Below are 20,195 nucleotides of genomic sequence, written 5' to 3' on the forward strand. Positions count from 1 at the left end.
TAAGTGAAGTCCAGGCAAGAAGAGAACAGTGGTGCTTACACTGATTCTCAGATAGAACAGATTTTTTTGTCTACAACAGAAGTAGTGCAGTCAAACTTTGTAAAGCTTTTACGTTGCTGTAGAACCCATGGCTTCAGCACTGTGACTTTCTGTGCCTCTGAAATGCTCCACAGGTCCCATCCTTTGGTACTCTGGGACAGCTTTGTGTCTCCTGCCATAAAGCAAGCTTAAGGCTTGTGTAGACAGCCAGACTGATTTCCCCAGCACAAAGGAAGTTTTGGTAACTCCTAAGGCTGCTGAAATAATTGCTGTGTCTGTTTACCCTGCCTGCTCCTGGAATGACTGGCTGGAGGAAAGGGGATATGGATAAAAGCCAGCTCTGCAATGGTCAGTTGGGCATGTTGGCAGCTGGTGTAAGTTTATTTCACAGTCTAGCCTGGCAACTGAGCTGGGCCCAGGTCAGTCTCAGTGCTAAGGCAGGCTACAGAGAAGCTGAAAGAGCCAGTTTCTGAGCATTTCTATAGAAACACTTGTGTCTTCATTTGGATTTGGTCTAACATCTGGTTTAGAGATACTGTTGTAAACTTTGGTTTTGCTGTTCAGACAGGTATCTGGTGGTGCTTAGTCAACATTTGCCTGGGTTTGTATAAATCAAAGCCCAAAAGTATTTGGTGTTTGGGGTTTTTTTGTTTGGGTTTGGGTGGGGTCTTTTGGTTGAGTGTTTTGGGGGGGGGTTTCTTGTATGGGTTTTTTTCGTGGGTTTAGGGGTTTATTTTTTTCTTTTTAGAAAGAGACTGCTTGAAGTTAGGCTCCTAAACTAAATATAAACCAGCTAAATAAAAAATCTGATTTCCTTATGTAGAAATCATTTATGTGTTATCCAAAGAAGGTACACTGTACACATGTCAAACTGCATAGCTCTTTTTCTTTGCACAGACTGGTCTCACGCCTCTGATGGAAGCAGCTTCAGGAGGATATGCAGAGGTTGGAAGGGTTCTCCTTGATAAAGGAGCGGATGTTAATGCTCCTCCTGTGCCTTCCTCAAGAGATACAGCTTTAACAATTGCGGCAGATAAGGGTCACTACAAGTTCTGTGAGCTCCTGATTAATCGGTAAATCACTTCTTTTCATGAGTGTCACACTTACTCTGTAGCTGTGTTCATCTGTAGCAGATGTCTCCTGCATCTGAGAGCACGTTGTTGCATCTGTTCCCTACTCTCCAGTGTTATCCTGGAGTATCCTGGTACTCTAGTGTTAATTAAGCTGAGCAGGCAGCTGGGGTGAAAAGTAAGCAAATAGTGTCTGGTTTGGCAGCTCTCTTGGCTGTGTGTTAATCCAGCAATTCCCACATGAGCATTTTGCCACTGTCACTTGGGGGCAAAGGCTGGCAGTAGCTCTTGAGCTCTTCAGGCAGAACCTAAAATATCAAGGGGTTGCTTGGTCCTGTGGGTAGACACCACATTCATGATAATGTAAAGGACTTGTGGTTGCTGTGGTGCATCAAGTGAGTGTGTGTTTCTGTGAGGGAGGTTTAAATAATCCCTGTGTCACTACAGTGCAACTTAAACAGCAGGTTTCAGGGACAGAATTTCTCTATCTAGCCACTGTACTTCAGGAATTAAACTTGAATAAAGTACTTGGATCTCTTGTAATCTTACCTCCTGACTTCCACCTTTACGTATTCCCTGTTTCACTGGATTTTTAGAGGAGCACACATTGATGTTCGTAACAAGAAAGGAAACACACCCCTGTGGTTGGCTGCTAATGGGGGTCACTATGATGTGGTTCAGCTGCTTGTGCAAGCAGGAGCAGATGTGGATGCTGCAGATAACCGGAAAATTACACCTCTTATGTCAGCATTTCGTAAGGTAGGAAACCAGCTTAATTGTATATGTCAATGAGAAATGTTTGCAAATCACAGTTTGTCATTTGGTCTTAAATCAGAATGCTTGGATTTGGAAGAATCAAATATAACACAGCAAAATTACTATTTAGATAAAATGCCATCATCTGAATATGTCACACAGGTCTCATTTTTGAGAGGTGAAAACCTTTGTTCCATAAACAATGTTAAGTTTTATTTCCAGTTATGCACTGTCCAAAAACTGTTACTGTTTGAGATTTCACTGCTTTGATACTGAAATAGTCCCTTCTAAATTCCTGCAGATTGTACTGCTTGTGTCAGTTCTGCTTTTGAGAGGAACAGACTACCAGCCTGTAGCAAGCTTGTCCTGAATCTTCTGTGCTTCTGTTCTGTTCCTAACTTGAGTGGAACATTTTTTGTAGTTGAAGATGGTTACAGCTTTTCTTCTTGGCAGGCAAGGACATAGGTTTCCTCAGTTTTGTTAGAATCACAGAATAGTTAGGGTTGGAAAGGACCTGAAGATCATCTAGTTCCAAGCCCCCTGCCATGGGCAGGGACACCTCCCACTAAACCATGTCACCTGAACATGGATGTTGGATGTAAGGAGCATAGCTATAGCAGAGGAATTGATTAATAGTGGCTGCTTTGCCTTCAACAGCATATCAAATAAGTGTACAGCTTTTTTGACAAACAGCAATACTGAGCATGCCGCTGTTGGCCCTCCGTTGCTTTCAAATAACTTCAGAAGCAGCAGCTGGATGCTTTCTGTGTGGTTGCACAGGGTACCCCGTCAGTGATACCTTCCTTCCCAAACAGTACCAGACATGTTTTTGCTAATCTTCAGTCTTTTTCATTGGACTGAGTGATACCAAACTTGTCAACTTTGATCATGAAAATAGAGTTGTGTACAAGGGATTAGAATTTTCTTTGGTGTTCTAGGGGCATGTGAAGGTAGTTCAGTTCCTGGTGAAAGAAGTTAACCAGTTCCCTTCGGACATTGAGTGCATGCGATACATAGCGACAATAACAGACAAGGTGAGTTTGACTTGGGGAAAAGACCCTGATCATTTATTTTCACTGTAATTATACATGAGAAATTCTTAAGTATTTGCAAACTGAATGTACATGTTCACTCATGCACATAAATATATTCTCATATAGAGTCCAATTCAGTTGAAATGGTTTGTATGGTTATGAATAGAAAGGTGCTGCTGTTGCATTGTTAGAGTAAGCTTCACTCCTCAATTGTAGTTTATTATGGAGATAATAAGACAAGTCTGCATTCCAGGACCTGTTGAAAAAATGTCACCAGTGTGTGGAAACAATTGTGAAAGCTAAAGACCAGCAGGCTGCAGAAGCAAATAAGAATGCAACTATACTGCTGAAGGAGTTAGACCTGGAAAAAGTGAGTAGAGAATTGCGCCACACAGCATAAGGGTTTGAGCTGTATATTAAAAATAAGTGATTAAAATTATAGTTCTTCTGTAAAATATTCTGGGAGATCTTTTTGATTCAAAGATGTGAATGTTGCTGCAAAAATGTCAATGACATTATTTTGAGAAAGGACTGAGCTGGTAAGAGATTTTGTTAGTTTTACGGTAAAATTATGTTTTTATACCACCTCTGTTTTGGTTGTTATTGTGTTGGAATTCCTTAGTTTGGGGACCAGCTAATCCTCTTGTTCCATAGGGTCTGCCCAGTTTCCATGTAAATGATTCAGTATGTGACAAAGCCATTTTAATCCATCCTGCCCTCTCCTTTCTTCATCTCCCCCAGATTTTTAGGGAAGATCAGAATTAGAATTTAGTCTGTGTAAAAATGTTTAAATATGGATCCTTTTCTCCTAGTCAAGAGAGGAGAGCAGGAAACAAGCTCTTGCAGCTAAAAGGGAGAAAAGAAAGGAAAAGAGAAAGAAAAAGAAAGAGGAACAAAAAAGAAAACAAGAAGAAGATGAAGAAAACAAGCCTAAAGAAACTCTGGAACTGCAAGAGGATGATGATGAAGAAGAAAATGATGATGAAGGTAAAGAACAAGTATTTCTATGAACAATTAGTAGTTGTGGGAGTGACTTTATTTAACCATCTGGGTAAGGGGATCTGTTGACAGCTGCCTTCTGTGGTACTGCAGCATCCTTTGACAGCAAAACCCCTTTGCTCACACACAGACATCCTCAGCCGTGTTGCAAGGGGCAAACCTTCAGTCAGGGCACTGATGCCTGTATGGTGTGCACTTTGATTGTATGTCAACTGTTTTCCTTTTAGTGGAGCAAGAAATTCCTATAGAGCCTCCTAGTGCAACTACAACAACCACCATTGGGATTTCTGCAACTTCCACTACTTTCACAAATGCCTTTGGGAAGAAGAGAGCTAATGTGGTGACTACCCCCAGCACAAACAGGAAAAACAAGAAAAACAAAACAAAAGAGACTCCTCAGAACATGCAGATAATTTTGCCAGATCAGCATATATCCCTAGCCCAGCAAAAGGCAGATAAAAATAAAATAAATGGAGAGCCAAGAGGTGGTGGTGCGAGCGGGAACAGTGATTCGGATAACTTGGATAGCACAGACTGCAATAGTGAAAGCAGCAGTGGAGGGAAGAGCCAGGAGCTGAACTTCACAATGGATACGAACTCCTCGGAGCGGCGCTACGCCTCCCTGCTTATCCCCTCTCAGGAAGAGAAAACAAGCACCTCAGCTTCAAAAACACCCACAAGGTGAGGCTGCCACGTTGCTCCTGTCATTTCACAGGGTTTTACTTAAGCCAACATGGCCTTTCTGTAGCTGAAGCTTTATACCAGCTGGTACATTCCCAAAGTCTTGAGAAACTGAGTTTGCTTGGATTTTGTGGCTGTTAAATAATCCTGTCGAGTTTGTTGAACATAACCTCTTTAAACTGGTACAGATAAGATTTATTTTCTTTTTGCATTGCTGGCTAGTTTTTAACACAACTTCAGCAAAACAGCTGGTTTTCTCTGCCCTGTTTAATCATCCATGTTGCATTGTCAACTTTATTAGGATAGATTTTAAAGTGAATATGCCGGATATTACTTATAATTTATTTACAGAAGTGGCTTCATTACGTTTTGATTGTTTTATGGTTTCATCACTAACTCATTTGGATTGCAATCTTTTTGTTTTAAGGAGGGAGGAGGTTGATGACTCTGAGCATTTCACCTGCCAGGTTGATGGCCAGTTTGACTTAAACTTGTCAAGCCAGAGGTGAGAGTCAAAAGAACTGGACGGATGTACAGGGGCCGTGTGAATGGTTTGGAAGGCGGTTCAGTTGCCAGGGAATTTGCTAATAACTTTCATAACACCATTTCTGAGTAGGTCATTGGCCTGATTCAAAAAGCTAAGATCCCCTCTGAATCCGTAGTGTTTGCTTATTCTTATATATAAGTAACATGAGCCTGATCCTCTGTAGTTTTCTTTCTTTTCCTACATTAAGGGAGGGCAGAGGGTGTGGGGCCTGATGTGCAGGACACCTGCCTGAGAACCCAGCTTCAGGGAGAACACAAACGGTATGGGATGAGAAAGGGCAGCAACTGGGAAGGCTGTCACCAGGTAGCAGTTGGGACTGACTTTTTCCTTTTCCTTTTTCCCCAGATTGAAATTAGGTGCAGAATGAGTGGATTTGTTTGTTTTGGATTACCCTTAATGTTAAAATTATTGTCCTATTTTAGGAACATTAATTTGTTCCTACCTTGGACCCATCTCCTACAAAAGCCCTGGAATGCTGTGCAGTTCACACCAGCAGGACTAACTAAATGCAAACTCATAACTCCCTGTTAGAAGTGGTGCTTCTGCTAGATGAAGTACGCATGAGAAACAAGACCTTATGTAAATACCAAAATGGGTCTGGTGTATTTTATTGACCTCTGCAGGTGCTCTTTGGCTCTTGCACTAGGCAGACTTTGAATATTATTTCTAAATTTGCTCTTCCCAAATTCCTCTTCTCCGTAGTCATGGACATGCTGATGACAAGGCTGCTGTAATTGAAACTTAGACTTGGTAATGATGCTTTACAGAAAACGTACCTACAGAAGAACCACAATGAGCTTCATTCTTTCATATGCATTTTCTTGTTTTCCTTGCCTCAATCTTAACTGAAGCATGAGGTCTTCCTCCCAGCTGTGGCACAGGTGTGCTGGATTGAATCACATAAGGCTAGCTTTTCAGTCATTTATGAAGATTTTTCCTGTGGTTTTGTATTTAGCACTCCACTGTTTGGAGCAAAGGTATAGGCTGCGGACTGAAGGTAAAAAAACTACCTAGAAAGTCATGCAACAGTTTTTCCAGGTAGAGAATAAGAATAAATTCAGTTCATGCTAGTAGTTTTAAGGTGCAGAATATACACTGGAATGCTGTCATTTTATTCTGTAATGTGTAATCGGCACGTTTCTGTTCTCAGACTTGATGGTGAAGGTCATTCGAATTCTCTGTCAACTACTTATAAACCTGTTTCCCTGCCTCTGACCTCTCCAAATGTGAAGCTGAATCTGACTAGTCCAAAAAGAGGCCAGAAAAGAGAAGAGGGATGGAAAGAAGTGGTTAGAAGGTAAAGACTTTAATTGTATGTTAGGAACTGTCTCTGAGCTTTTTGACTTGTGATTATTCTCAAATGTAGGATGTCCAGAAAGCTTATTTGTGTAATTAATTAAAAAATCTACCCCCTTACTCTTGCAGTGCTGTGAAAACAAACTGCAACTCTTAATGTGTAGCAATTCCTTGCTAACTTAACATGAATGGGTTACGAACATTTTACTTGGCACAGGGCTTTTCTTTCCCTGTGACTGGAGTAAAGGATGTGGGGATAAAATAAAAGGGGGAGGGAGCAGATGGCAGTGGAAAGCTCCTACACTGGATGATTACCTGCACTTGAACTAAAGGCAGGATGAATGTTGGTAGAGGAGAGGTGGAGGATCTCTTCAAGGCTAAAATTCATTGTGCTTTAGCCAGTGATGTTGATCGCTGATTCCGTGAAATGTTTGTCACCTTAAAGTGAGTGCTAGAGCTGCAATTAGATGAAAGATTTTCCACAGAGCAAACTTGCCTTTTGGAAATGTACTGGGGTTTATTATGTGGCCATTAACACCCCAGTACCTTTTCTGTAACCTTTATGACGTCTTACCAGAAGTAATAACTTGTAGCTACTACTTGTTCTACTGCTGGTTCTACTTGTAACTAGAAGTGATAATCTGGCTTTCCTTTTTGTTCCCTTTATCAAAAAGGAATACATCATGGACATAGAAGTGTCAGATGCTCTGGGTGCACTCATGGTGCCCTCCTGCTTTTGTGTTCTGCAATGATAGTGACCAAATATGCTCGTTTTGGAGAATTTTAGGCTGTGTGCAAAGAATGTAATTGTACAGAGGATTTAATGCATTCACATTTGTGGAAGCCATCGACTGTTCAAAACAGTTTAGTCTGAATATTTTAAGTATTTGAACTCTTAGAGAGTTGGTTCAGTCTGTGCCTTTTGTGTTCACCAGTGGGGCTCTCCACTGTGACATGGCCTTGCTTACACGTATGGCTGCAGACTGCCCACCATGTGGTGAGTCCTGCAGCCGTGAGACCATTGAACAATCAGCTGACTTTTCCAGAGCTTCACACAGACCCCACCGTGGATCCTGGAGCTGCTCCATCTCTCCTCCTTGGGTCTCTTGAGTTTCATAGGCTTGGTTCAGCTGGTTGGTTGGGTATTGCCTGCTCTTCTGCTGGAGATGGTAGGGTCCTAGAGATGGCATTCAGAATCTGACCTTTCGTAAGAAGTTCTGCACAGATGTTTGCTGTTTCTTGACTTTTGAAGCATGTGTCCTGCCAAAGAGCTTTTTGTCAACTTTAGATGCACATGCAAAATGCCCAGGAGCTGCATGCCTTCCAATCCTAAAGCCTCTCCTTCTCCCAACAAGAATTCTTCTCCTTCCTTCTCCCCATGAGTAACTCCCTGGCTAGAAGGGAAGTCTATCAAACAATTAACCAATGCAAACATCCCTTCTGCCCTTGACAGGCAAGTAGGCAGAGTTTTGAAAGACCCTCCCCCCAGCAACACTCTGCAGCCAACACCAATTGAGCAATTTCAGCTGCAGAGAGGAGGGCGCTGCTGCTCGGGAGCAAAAAGGTACCGTTTGGGGCACTTGTCAAGGTAAAAACCATCAAGCTTGGTGGGTGGGGAGGGAAACAGCAGTGGGTGATGAGTGGGGCTTGGGCACTGGGGTGAGCTCTCCTGGGAGAGGAATGTCTCCATGGGTGATGGCATGGGGTGGAAGCAACCAAAGGTATGGTTAGGAGCCCTGTGATTAATGTGGGTGTGTCTTGAGAGTTAGGTGATGATGCAAGCTCTGGTTTGGGGAGGGAGTGACTGGGATGTCTAGCTTGAGAGGGGAGCCTTGGGGTGTAGGGGAGAAGAAAGCCCAAGGCATGGCAGGGGCGATTGGAACAAATTTTCTAAGTTTCCAAGACTGGAATAGCTAAGCAAAGCTGAAGCTTTTTCAGGGTGTGCTGGTGGTCTGTACAGTGTCCAGAGGGGTCTGCACTTTGGTCACAGTGGTTTCTGAAACACCTTTGAGTCCTCTCTAATTGTTAGGTGTTGAACTGTCACACATCACTGATAAGCTTGAAAGCAGTGTATGGGCTTGAGAGGTCTAGCCCATACATCAGTCAGTGGTGACCCAGAGAGACCTTGGCTCCGCTCTGGATGCAAGCACAGGTCATGTTCAAAGACTTCCCAGTTCAGCGCCTGCACTGACCCACCAAAACTACATGAATTATAAAGTCCTCAATTGATGTGTTTCTCTGAACACGTGGGTCAGTGCTGTGCCTGCTTCTGAAAGTCTGTGCTGCTTTCAAGGTGCCTTGCAGCAGCTCCTCAAATCACAGAACTGCACAATTTAACAATCTTCTATCCACCTTGCACGGTGTCGCCAATAAACTTTCTGATCTTGGGGCCTGAGGTGAGCACTAAAAGGGTTGTCAATGCAAGTGTTACAGACCTTTTTCCTGAGAAAGCATTGGAAAACCGCCTTCTCCTTGCTGTAAAGCCTTTCTATAAATGATCAAAGTAGCTAAGCCATGGACTTTTATATTTGAAGCAGCACTATTTATGTAAATTGTTTGGTGAGCTAAGGATTTGTCTCACTTTGAAGATACACATGGTAAGATAAAATCCCCAAGTGTTTCTGAAGCAGTGTGAGGCAGATACAGCTTTGTTAAAAGAGTGGCAGAATAAATGCTTCTCAGGATCATCTGGTACTGAGAGTGATGAGTGATTTGAGTGGAGGAGTATGAGAGGCTCCAAAGGGTGAAGAAGTGATCAGCAGAAAACCACTTGCTGCCCTGAAGCTTGATACTATTGCTTCAGCCCCTTGTCAGACAGCAAGGGACTTTTGTATGCCTTTGAAGTTTGAATTCATCTCAGATTTGATATCTTTGTGATATAGGTCAAAGAAGTTGTCTGTCCCAGCTTCTGTTGTATCTAGAATAATGGGAAGAGGTGGGTGCAACATCACAGCAATTCAAGATGTCACTGGTGCCCATATTGACGTTGATAAGCAAAAGGATAAGAATGGAGAGAGAATGATCACTATAAGGTACAGTATCTAGAAATGAAAGTCATGAGTTAGTCCACAATGTCATTTATGGGGAAGTTTGCTTTTTAAGACAGGGCATATTTAGCTTCTTTGTTCTAGAAGAGAACATGCTTTACTGCTGCCAAAGTATGCTGAAAGTCTGCTTCAGAGATAATCATGAAGATATGCAAAAGTCAGAAAATAACTTCCTGGAGTACACATGCAATAGGCTTGCAGATCAGTATAAAATTGAGGCTATGGAACATTGCACAAAGTGGGGGTTCCTTTTGCAAAAGGTAAATCTGCTTGTATTTAATCTAGGGGCGGTACGGAGTCAACACGATACGCAGTGCAGCTCATCAATGCCCTCATTCAAGATCCTGCCAAGGAACTGGAAGACTTGATTCCTAAAACTCACATAAGAACCCCTGCTTCGAGTAGCAAATCAATCCATGCAAACTTTTCATCTGGGGTCAGCACTGCGACTGCTTCAAACAAGAACTCCTTTCCCCTCGGAGCACCACCCCTTGTCACATCGCAGTCATCAACACTATCTACTTTCCAGCCTACCAACAAACTGAACAAGAATGTCCCAGCCAATGTGCGCTCATCTTTTCCAGTGTCTCTTCCTCTAGCTTATTCTCACCCTCATTTTGCCTTGCTGGCTGCCCAAACTATGCAACAGATCCGGCACCCTCGCTTACCTATGGCCCAGTTTGGAGGAACTTTTTCACCTTCACCGAACACTTGGGGACCATTCCCAGTGAGACCAGTTAACCCTGGCAGCACAAACAGCTCTCCAAAGCATAACAGTTCAAGTCGTGTAGGTAATCAGAATGGAAATATCCTACAGACGGAGTCTCCTGGATTAGCTACTTCTGCTTGTCCCGTTACTGTCTCTTCTGTAGCTGCTTCCACCCAACCGTTGTGCGTGACCAGTAATCGGACTCCCTCCTCGGTCAGGAAGCAGTTGTTTGCCTGCGTTCCCAAGACAAGTGCTGCAGCAACAGCAATCTCAACTGTGACGAGCACCTGTAGCACTATGCCTTCAGCTTCCTCTGCTCCCCCAAGCAATGGGCAAGTGCCCCCAGCATTTCTGCCATCTAATGCTCCCCAAGCGCAGCATTCCGCGCTGAAAGCGGACTCTTTCTCAGCTGTCTCAGCACCCAAAGAGAAGGTGGCAGCACCAGACCAGCCCGCCGCAAGTGCGTGTGCACCGACTTCAGTTGCAAGTAGTTGCAGTATGTCAGCAAGCAGCAACTCAGGAGTCACTGAAACGCGCCCTTCGAGCAGCCCTGCTCCACTAAACAATGTCCAAGATGAGATACTGCCAACCAGCATGTCAGAGATCAGTCCTTCCGTGCCGATGCCTTTTTCATCCAGCTCAGAAACTGCTCCTTTAAGCTTAGCGTCACCCAGGTCAGTTGTTGCAGATAATCAGGACAACAGTAATTTACCTCAAGTAGCTGTACCAGCACCTCGAGTTACTCACAGGATGCAGTCCAGAGGTTCTTTCTATTCAGTGGTACCAAATGCAAACCTCCATCAAGATCCTCAGTCTATTTTTGTTACGAATCAAGTTCCTTTAACACCTTCTCAAGGTCCACCTGCTGCAGTGCAGCTTTCGTCAGCCATGAACGTTATGAACGGTTCTCAGATGCACATTAACCCAGCAAACAAATCATTGCCTCCTACCTTTGGGCCAGCAACTCTCTTCAATCACTTTAGTAGTCTTTTTGATAGCAACCAGGTGCCAGCTAACCAAGGATGGGGAGACTGTCCACTCTCAACCCGAGCAGCAGCTGACCCATCCTTCACTGTTCAGTCTACCTTTCTGAATAACTCTGTGCTAGGACATGTGGAAAACGTGCATCCTGACAACTCCAAGGCTCCTGGTTTCAGGCCACCTTCCCAGCGGGTTTCGACTAGTCCTGTAGGTAAGTCATTACAGTCATGCACTGGACAAAATTCTTTCTCCAGCCATTACACTTTGATCATCTCAAACTGAGAAGTAGTTTACAAATGACAGAGAATACTAATGTAATGAGAATGGCCTACTTTTTCCAAGTGCTCTTTAAAACATTGATGATTTTTTCCCTCTTTTCTTCAGCTCTTTTAGGATGTTAGGTGTTGAGAACATTGCAGACATTCCATTGATTGTCCACTGTAAGACACAGGAGTTCTTCTACCTGTTTGTATTGCTCAGAGTAGCATTGATTATAGCTTTTGGGTTGCAGTAGAACACAGGATTTGGTGATACCGAACATGAACCAGTGGGCCCAGGACTCTTGGCAGGCTCCAGCTGCTAGAGTGACTGCATGCAGTGCTTCAGTGTTTGATCTGAGACTCCAGCCTGATCCAGTTGAGGGTAAACTCTCTGTACTTTCAGTCTCTACCACTGTAGGATTCTAATAAGCTTATGTTGTGCTGTGAGCAATTGGTGTGCTACTGCATGGTGTATTTTATTACAAAGTCCCTGTCTTTCTGCTGTTAAGTACAGCAGGTGAAGCTTATCTGCATTTATTTGAAATGGATTAGGAACAGTCAGTGAGCTGCCTACTCTTGCTGTGCTCTGCCTGAATGATTTTTATCATCTTAGTATTCAAACGATGCTGCAGGCAACTTACTAGCCATTTGACTGGAAAGAACCCTTAAGGAATCTAGTCTGCACCCCCCTCTTCTCTCCTTCATTCTTGCCATAATGGCTTTATGGTGCCTTGGAGTTGTCATTACCCCTGCAGTGTTTGGCACTCCTGTGCCACATCCTGCCCAGCACAGTAGCAGAACCAGATGTAGCTACAGCTGTGGGAGTTAAAATAACTGGACCTTGTTCCTCAGGCTGCTAATAAAAGAATTGCCAGACCTTCCTCAGCAGACTCCAGACGTACTTTATGTTGGCTCAGCTTTTTGCCTGCAGTGCTCTATGTTGGGAGTTGGCTGTTGCTTGGATAACCCCTGGGGAAGGAAGCTTATGGCAAGGGGGATCTGCTGATTTATTTTTTTTTTTTCTCATGGTCACATCTTGCATATACAGAGACAGCTGTTCCCTTAGGCTAAAGTCATCCCAGTTTGTCCCTGGGAAAAATGTCTTGGTCCTTTCTGTATCCTGAAATGACTGTTCCTATTTAAAAGGTAGCCTGAATCTTTTTCTTACCCAAGTTAAGAAGGTTAGGTAGATACCCAAGGAGAGCTCACGCAGTTTACTGGAAGGACATAAGGGTTACCTGGAGGACATAAGGGTGAAGTTGCTCTCAACTGAAGCTGGAATTTGATCAAGATACTGCAAGTGAGGAAAAAACTGCTAATAGGTGGATGTGCTGATAAGTAGTGCCTGGTAGGAGGTGACTGGTCAGTCAGCTCCTCAGCTGATTGATTTGGTGTCATTCTACTTAATATACTGCTTTTGATCACTTTCGCTTCAGAATCTAAATGGTGCGTGGTACAGGAGGAGAGGTGTTGGGGGAGCCTAGGGAGAGGGGGTGTCTGGGAGGTGTGATAGTGAGGAAAGGAGAGGGGATGATAGGCTGAAGGCTCTCTGCCGCCTTCCATTGGAGTGTAAGTGTGGTTCTGTGGCCTGCCCACCCATCTCATTCACTGGCTCCTCCCAGGGGGACAGAACTCTCAGCTCAGCCTCCACTGTGGGTTGAACTGGGGACTACCTTGGCTGTTCCCATAGGGTTCAGTGGCAGGTTTCATGAGACTTGGAGAAAGGGGGAAGAGGGTTGGTCACTGCTGGGTTATACTTGGGCCAACAGCAATATACTGGGCAAGAGGCAGTCTGTGTCTTGGCTGGCAACTCAGTACACTGGTGCGTAAGGAGAGGGACTGGTAATGGCCATCAATCCACCCACCCTCTGATCACAGCTGTGACTACACCTGATGGAGCAGAGGTTTGTCTGTCTTGCACAGTGGACTGTGGCAAATGTTTTACACAAATCCACATCTCCTGGTGATCACCTCTGAACTGATTTGGTGGAGATTTATTAGGATTTGATTGTGCACTAAGCGAGGTTTTCCTTAACAAGTTGTCCCCTCAGGATGGAGTTTGGGTCCTTGGCTTTTCCTGTTCATGGGTAAGCTCAGTTGCAGTGTGAGTTTTCTGTGATTCACTGATTCATTTGAGGCACAGACTCAAATGCAGATCTCACTGGCTGTGGATCTCTTCTGGAAATGGCCTTCTGTATAACTCATGTCTTTACATCTCTTGCCCAAGCAGTTTGCAGATTGAGGGCAGACTTAGTAGCACAACCATTAGAGGAGGCTGTGGAAATACTGAAAGAAGTCTTATTGTTACTTCTTTTCTCTACATTATAAGAAGGGGTTTGAGACCTTGCTCACATGGCATTGAAAGGTATCACAGGCTTGAAATATGCCAGCTTAGGAAGCAGCACACAAGTATGAAGTTGCATGAAATATATGAGGTCCTTGTTCTGCATGGAGTGACAAGTGTCACAGTGGTTGCTCTGAAGGTGGAGGCAGGCCTGGCAGTAACCAGTTTCTGCAGAAGTGCCTGGAGGCTTTGGCAAAGTGAATTTGACCAGAGTTTGTGTGAGATTGGTACACTGGTCTTGAACGCTCAGTTACAATTGCAGACCATGATGAAGAATTTGAACTGATGGCCCAAGTAAGTACAGAATATGGTATTACAGATGGTTTTGGTATTAAAAACCTGATTTTGAGGGTAAGTACACAAATAGGAAGCTCACTACTGATATCAGGATTCTGTAAGTCATTGTTCATAGAAACCATTTTTAATATTGGGCAAAGATTTTTTTTTATCCACTTTTATAAAAGGCAAGATGATGATAAAAAGTGTTCTTCACAAACTGAAAGCTGCTGAGTTGAACTTGTTGGTCTCTGGCTGTCACTTCCTTCAACCTGTGTAAAATACACAGCAGTGCTGAAATGGTCTTGGCTGTATAATCATTGCACTGGGAAAGCTGACCGTCCTTCAGAAGACGCAGCTGGGCATCTCTCTCCTGCAGAAGAGCTATTTTTGTCATAATCTCTGCCTTGTTCTCCAGTAGGAAACCAGAAGTGCCTGTGGGTGGTAGCAGCTGTTACCCCTTCTGCATGGGGCAGACTCAGGATCTGCAGTGGTTTGTCAGCCAGCTGGAGATCTGGGGCTGATGTGTGGTGGAGTTGGGCACCACTCAGGCCTTTTGCCTACTTTGTGTTTTGTGGATGGGGGTTTAGCAAGAGCATCCCAAGGGTAGCTCCATGGTTTGTGACAGGGAGAGCCCTCAGCTGGATGTGCATGCACAGGAAGGAGCATCATCCTTATAGCCATGGAGTCTTGCACTTTGTGCTGTGATAAACCCTGAAAGATTATCCTCCCATGCTCAGGTTCCCTCAGCACCCCATTTTGGTGGTGGTAGTAACTGATTTCTCCTTGTCTATAATGGAGACATCTCTTTTTAGGGAGAAAAATGCCTCCATCAAATCCAGAGAGTAATTTCTGTCAGTGTGAGCAGGCTGGATCTGGCACTTCTGGAAGCAGTACATAGGTTGATGTGCTGGAAAATATTGGGTGGAGAAAGACCCGGCTTTCAGGAGGGTGCCCAGGAGATGGAAGGTGCACTTCTGGTGTATGACTATAGACATTTCCTGTCACCACTGCTGTTTGCAGACTGCTGTGGTGGAAGTTGGTACAACCTTCAACCTTGCTTTGCAACAGCATAGGCTGGTCCTGGTTGTGGTCATTTTGAAATGTTCAAATGGTTTTGAAACTAGTCTTGTTTAATAGGCCCTTGAAACTAAACCCAAAACTCAGGTGAACATATGGCTACGCCCAATTCTGCTTTCAGGTAATAAGGTGTGATAAGAGCTATTACAGTATTTTGGAAAAAGTACTTAAAAGCTTTGGCTTATTAGAAACCTGTAATTCCCCCTTGCTAATCATTTTTGTGGGACTTTGAACTTTCTCTCCATTTCTCCCTTCCTCTTACTCATCCCTGTAGAAAGCAGTCCCCCCCCCCGCTGTGCTGTGCATCGTCAGCCCTGTTTCTCTGGACACAGCATGTCCTGACCAATCTATATGTGAATGTACCTATAGGATGGCAAAAACTGTACTGCAGCAAGGCTACTTCCTTTGGTGCTGGATTCCCGTGGGACCTTCACAGAGCCCTGTATCCCCTGTTTGACTTGCGTGGCTTTTTTGTAAGCAAAGATCCTTGCCACTCCCAGCTTTCCTCCTTTGCCCTCCCTGCTTAAGATAATTTCCTTTCAGTGACCAAAGGGATGGCTGGTTTGTTCAAGCTTCAGGCCAAACCAGAGAGCATACACAAATGCCTTCTGTTGGTTTAGAAGGGAGAATCATGCACTTGTAAAATGAACTTACCATGTGCAGATACCCCTGAAGGTGATGAGATGCTTTAATTATATTTGGAGCACTAGCTCTCTTCTGGTGCTTTGGAGCAAGTTCCCAAAGAGATATTTAATCAAATTTATGTTTATTTCAGGCTTACCCTCTCTAGATCCATCCAACAGCTCTACAACTTCTTCTTCAGGTCCTTTGACAGGCTTTTCAGCAAACATACAAGGAGCACGGGTTTACCTTCAAGGGCCAGCGCCTGTTGGGACTCCCAGCTTTAACAGACAGCATTTTTCACCACATCCTTGGACAAGCGCAACAAATTCATGTAGGAGCTTCATGGGTCTGTCTTAGTTAACTATAAATTCATAGCTATTGTCTCTAGTAGATTTGTAACTTGAGGGGAGGTTACCCACTGATGCACAAAATGCTTTCCAATTGCTTTTAGCAGCTGTGAGGATGGTGTGTGAATCCCAAGCTGTGCTATTTTGTGTGTTTTCCCATGTCAAACACCACTAGTTCTGGTAGCATTGCTAAAGGCATGTTTGGGCAAAATAATGTGTCACTAGGTTCAGAGAGGAGAGGGCGTGAGGCTGTGGGGGAGTGGAGGTGGTTAGACCAAGCTAGAGATTCCCCTCTGAATAGTATGAATGTAATATTAGGTGAAAATGTCACATTTGCTATGGTTTGAAGTTATACTTGCCTGGTTCCCGTCCCCGTCCCCCCCTTTTTTTTTAATTGGGGTTCTGGAATGATTTTGTTATTTAATATGCTCCAAAATCTTTAAGCATCATCCAAGGTAACAGTGGGTTTCTCTGCTAATGGGAAGAACATGGAAGTAGCTTTACAGAAAACATGGGTCTTTGATTCCGAATCTGAGGTGAAGAGGCTTTTCATGTCACTGCATGCAACTTCATTGTCACTCTGAGTTTAAGAACCAAAACATAAATGAGTGCTCAAAGGAAGTTGGATTTCCCAAGAAGAGTCAGTGACGCTTCTGCAGGTGGTGGGACTTGGGCTCTGACGTTACACATGTGGCTTTGGGAAGCTGTCTAATTTCTCTTCAGCTGGAAGTGATGGATACCAAAACTACGCTGGTTAGATACTCATGGTATTTTGGCTGATGTTTTCACCTCTTCCTGAAACTCTTCCATGTTTCTTATTCTTTCTTGTAATTAATTTAGATGTACTGCTATGTCATGAGAATATCACATAATTCTGATGGCTGAAAGCATTTGTGTTAGAATGTTGATTTTAGAGTAAAAATAAACTCTTAAGCAGAATTGCTGTGCAAGACCCGAAGAATGCTTGCCAAAGAAAGCCTTTAATAATTTGTTTTGAAATAGTACTGGGGGGATAGAGTGGGTAGCATTTATGCTTGTGTGCTTTGTGTGTGATTAAGCAAGGGAAATGTTCTTTTCAGCAGGTGAATCTCCTATTCCATCAGTTTCCTCAGGATCATCTTCACCCCTTTCAGCTGCTTCTGCACCTTCTAACTTGGGCCAGCCAAAAACTGGTAACGCCAACCAAGACCGAAAGGTTCCCCCGCCCATTGGGACAGAAAGGCTGGCTAGGATTCGACAGGGAGGATCTGTCACCCCAACACCCTTGGGAACCAACTTCACAGCTCCCGTTGGTCACAGCGGCATTTGGTCCTTTGGAGTTAACAGCGTATCTGGTACGTCTGTTGTACAGCCTGGGGCAACCTAAAGAAGCTTGTGGGGCCTTTTGGAAGTACTGCGTTTGAAATGAAAGTTGGGGAGGAGGAGAAAAGTTCCACAGTAATCAACTTCCATCTAGGATATCCTGAAGGGAAAAATGGTGTCAGGGTGTATCAGTGAAAGCACTGTGGTTTTCTCTCCTATGTGGGTGGTTTTCACCCAGCCCAGATTGTCTATAAGTTTATACTTCTAAACCTGGAGAGCAGCTCAGAAACTTCATATTGAGTCTATTCAAAGACACAGAAGCTAAAAATTAAATTACTTTTATTTGTTAAGGGAGTTCGTTTCCAAGTCTGACCCTTGAACTAAAGGAACAGCTACCTCTGAGTAGGTTTCTAGCTAGTAGGTTTCTAGCTTGCTTTCCATTAACATTTTAAAATATTAGTTGTGGTGCAGCTAATGCATCTAGAAACACAGAGAATCAAAATTCTAGAATAGTTTGGGTTGGAAGGGACCTTAAAGCTCATTCAGTTCCAATCCCGTGCCACAGGCAGAGGCATCTTCCATTAGACCAGGTTGCTCAAGTTGTGGGTGCTCAACCTTGCATTGATCTCTTCATGATTCTTGAATAGAATGGGATCACTTCTGGTCCAGGCAGCTCCAGTTTCGAAAGAATGACTTTTGAACACCATGAGTTTTACATTCAGCTTCCTGATAGTTTGAGGTTCTTGTGGAAAGGGGGAGCTGCCACTGGTAGCCCCCATTATCTCCACACTTGTCTGAAGGATCAGGATCAGTGTCTGTGCAGACACCATGTGCCTGGCCAGGCTTCTCTGGTCTCACCAGTCTCTCTTCTGTCCCTGTGTTTGCACCTGTTCTATGTGTAACTTTTTTTCTGCATTCCTGTGGCACATTAGAGGTTGTGGGAGCTGGAGGGAAATGAAAGTGTGTGCGTGTAGCCAGCCTTATGTAGTGTTGCCTGCAGCAGCTTCCCTGTGGAAGGCCTTCATGCGACAGATAAGACTTGTGTGTTTGCATTGCCTGTAATGGGTTATTAGCCAAAAATTGCAGGTATCTTCCTGCATTGCATGGGCTGCGGAAGGTCTGCCCTTGCTCAGAGCAAAGCCCGAAGATACTTCTGTGACAGCGTGTTTTCAGAGAGCCTTTGGATACATGTAGGTGTGTGCAGCTGCTGAATTCTGCTCCAGAGTGTCTTCAGTGAGTTGTAATCGGCCATTTTTAATCTCCTGTTTTCCAGAAGGCTTGTCAGGTTGGTCCCAGCCTGTCATGGGAAATCATCCAATGCATCAGCAGCTGTCGGACCCAGGCACATTTTCTCAGCATCAGCCAATGGAGAGAGATGATTCTGGAATAGTGGCTCCCTCGAATATTTTCCACCAACCTATGCCAAATAGTTTCGTGGATTTTTCTAAAGTAAGTTTCAGAGGGTGGGATTTAGTCTGTAAAATGACCAAGGACTTTCTCTGTGGTATCTTCTGTTCTACCTGTTCACGCTGTATGTGTATCCCTCTTCTACCACTGCTCGCTGCGCCTCCTTTCATCCCAGTACCGACTGGAAAAAGTGCCCAAGCCTGATGGTACGCATCAACAGAACCAGAATTTGTACATCACAGATGTAGCTTGAGGCAGATGGATGTAGCCAGGCCTAGCCAGCTAGCTGAGCCCCCACTGGAGGAGTGTCCAGGATGACGTGCTCAGCAGCAGACCTGCTCACAGTGCGTCAGAAGTAGCTGTAGCATATGCTGTTGGAATCTTCTAAATCGCAGCTCAGCAATCACTGCAACACAGGAAGGAAATCTCGTGATCACAAAAAGCTGCTTTGTAGCTTGCTCTTTCTGAACTGGAAGAATGTTTTAAATATCCACAAGTAATATATAGAAAACCTTCAGCTCGAAGCCTTGCATGCTGCAGAAGTGAGAGGAGGGAGCACTGCGATCACTGTGCAGCTGCTGTGTCTGGCTTTATGGGGTGATGAGAAAGTGCTATGCAGAGGCTGCTGCATGCTGGCAAGGTGTAATCTCAGAAAAATGGGTGAACTGACTTGAGTTTAAAGCTCTGGAGAGTTGTGAGTGTTCCATGCTCTGCCTGTTTCCTCACAGAGCTATGTGACTAGATGAACATCACTTACAGAGGTGAACTGCCTTGTTCGTCTTGGCAAATGTGGTGCCATGGTCATCCTTCACAACCACTGCTGCTTTCAGTGATGGTGCTTCCTCTTGTCTCCTCAGGGCCTACCCATCTCCATGTACGGCGGCACTCTGATCCCGTCGCACCCGCAGCTGGCGGATGGCCCAGGAGGGCCCCTCTTTAATGGGCTCCATACTCCAGATCCTGCCTGGAATCCCATGATCAAAGTTGTCCAGAACTCCACAGAATGTACTGATGCTCAGCAGGTAGTGTGGCTGCCTTCTTCCACCTTTGCTTACGTGGGGCTTTTTACAGTGTTGTGCTTTGGTTTGATTTTCTTCACTTTGGATAGGTGATGGGTTTTGTTCAGTTCTTTGATGCTAGAATTGAAAATGTTTGCATGACTTCTCCCTACAGTGTGTGTGTGTTCATAAAAAATATATGGTGCTATCCCTACCTACCAAACCTTTCAGGTGAAATAAGCAGCATTTCAAGACTGCTCAGCCAGGTAACAGACTGTGCCATAAGTGAGAGGGTTTATATCCGTACTCGGCATCTTTCAGGTTGTCAGTCAAACTTTGGCCAGAGCTGAAGAGGGCTGTCAGCCACAGGACAGTCTGGTTATATTCGAGGGGGAAGC

At 44.3% G+C, this 20,195-nt stretch overlaps 1 protein-coding gene across 19 annotated transcripts in view; it reads left to right on the forward strand.

Moving 5' to 3' along the window:
• ANKHD1 (ankyrin repeat and KH domain containing 1) overlaps nucleotides 1-20,195 on the forward strand; it is a 103,215-nt gene that overhangs the window by 79,496 nt on the left and 3,524 nt on the right. For 5 of the 19 annotated variants that reach the window (XM_062605231.1, XM_062605235.1, XM_062605240.1 and 2 more), the window contains 15 exons: nucleotides 937-1,112; nucleotides 1,706-1,868; nucleotides 2,804-2,899; nucleotides 3,153-3,269; nucleotides 3,712-3,886; nucleotides 4,126-4,579; nucleotides 5,007-5,084; nucleotides 6,277-6,423; nucleotides 7,876-8,010; nucleotides 9,305-9,454; nucleotides 9,755-11,370; nucleotides 15,895-16,089; nucleotides 17,170-17,424; nucleotides 18,666-18,841; nucleotides 19,657-19,821. In XM_062605231.1, coding sequence (XP_062461215.1) covers nucleotides 937-1,112; nucleotides 1,706-1,868; nucleotides 2,804-2,899; nucleotides 3,153-3,269; nucleotides 3,712-3,886; nucleotides 4,126-4,579; nucleotides 5,007-5,084; nucleotides 6,277-6,423; nucleotides 7,876-8,010; nucleotides 9,305-9,454; nucleotides 9,755-11,370; nucleotides 15,895-16,089; nucleotides 17,170-17,424; nucleotides 18,666-18,841; nucleotides 19,657-19,821 — 4,098 coding nt within the window. Of the gene's footprint in view, nucleotides 1-173; nucleotides 383-936; nucleotides 1,113-1,705; nucleotides 1,869-2,803; nucleotides 2,900-3,152; nucleotides 3,270-3,711; nucleotides 3,887-4,125; nucleotides 4,580-5,006; nucleotides 5,085-6,276; nucleotides 6,424-7,875; nucleotides 8,011-9,304; nucleotides 9,455-9,754; nucleotides 11,371-15,894; nucleotides 16,090-17,169; nucleotides 17,425-18,665; nucleotides 18,842-19,656; nucleotides 19,822-20,195 lie in introns of those variants that run through there. The other 14 variants (XM_062605233.1, XM_062605242.1, XM_062605236.1 and 11 more) reach the window with 12 other exon arrangements.

The sequence above is a fragment of the Pezoporus occidentalis genome, unplaced genomic scaffold (genome assembly GCF_034315485.1).
Source record: "Pezoporus occidentalis ecotype Australia unplaced genomic scaffold, CSIRO_AGI_Poc_V1 ctg91, whole genome shotgun sequence".
NCBI lineage: Eukaryota > Metazoa > Chordata > Aves > Psittaciformes > Psittacidae > Pezoporus > Pezoporus occidentalis.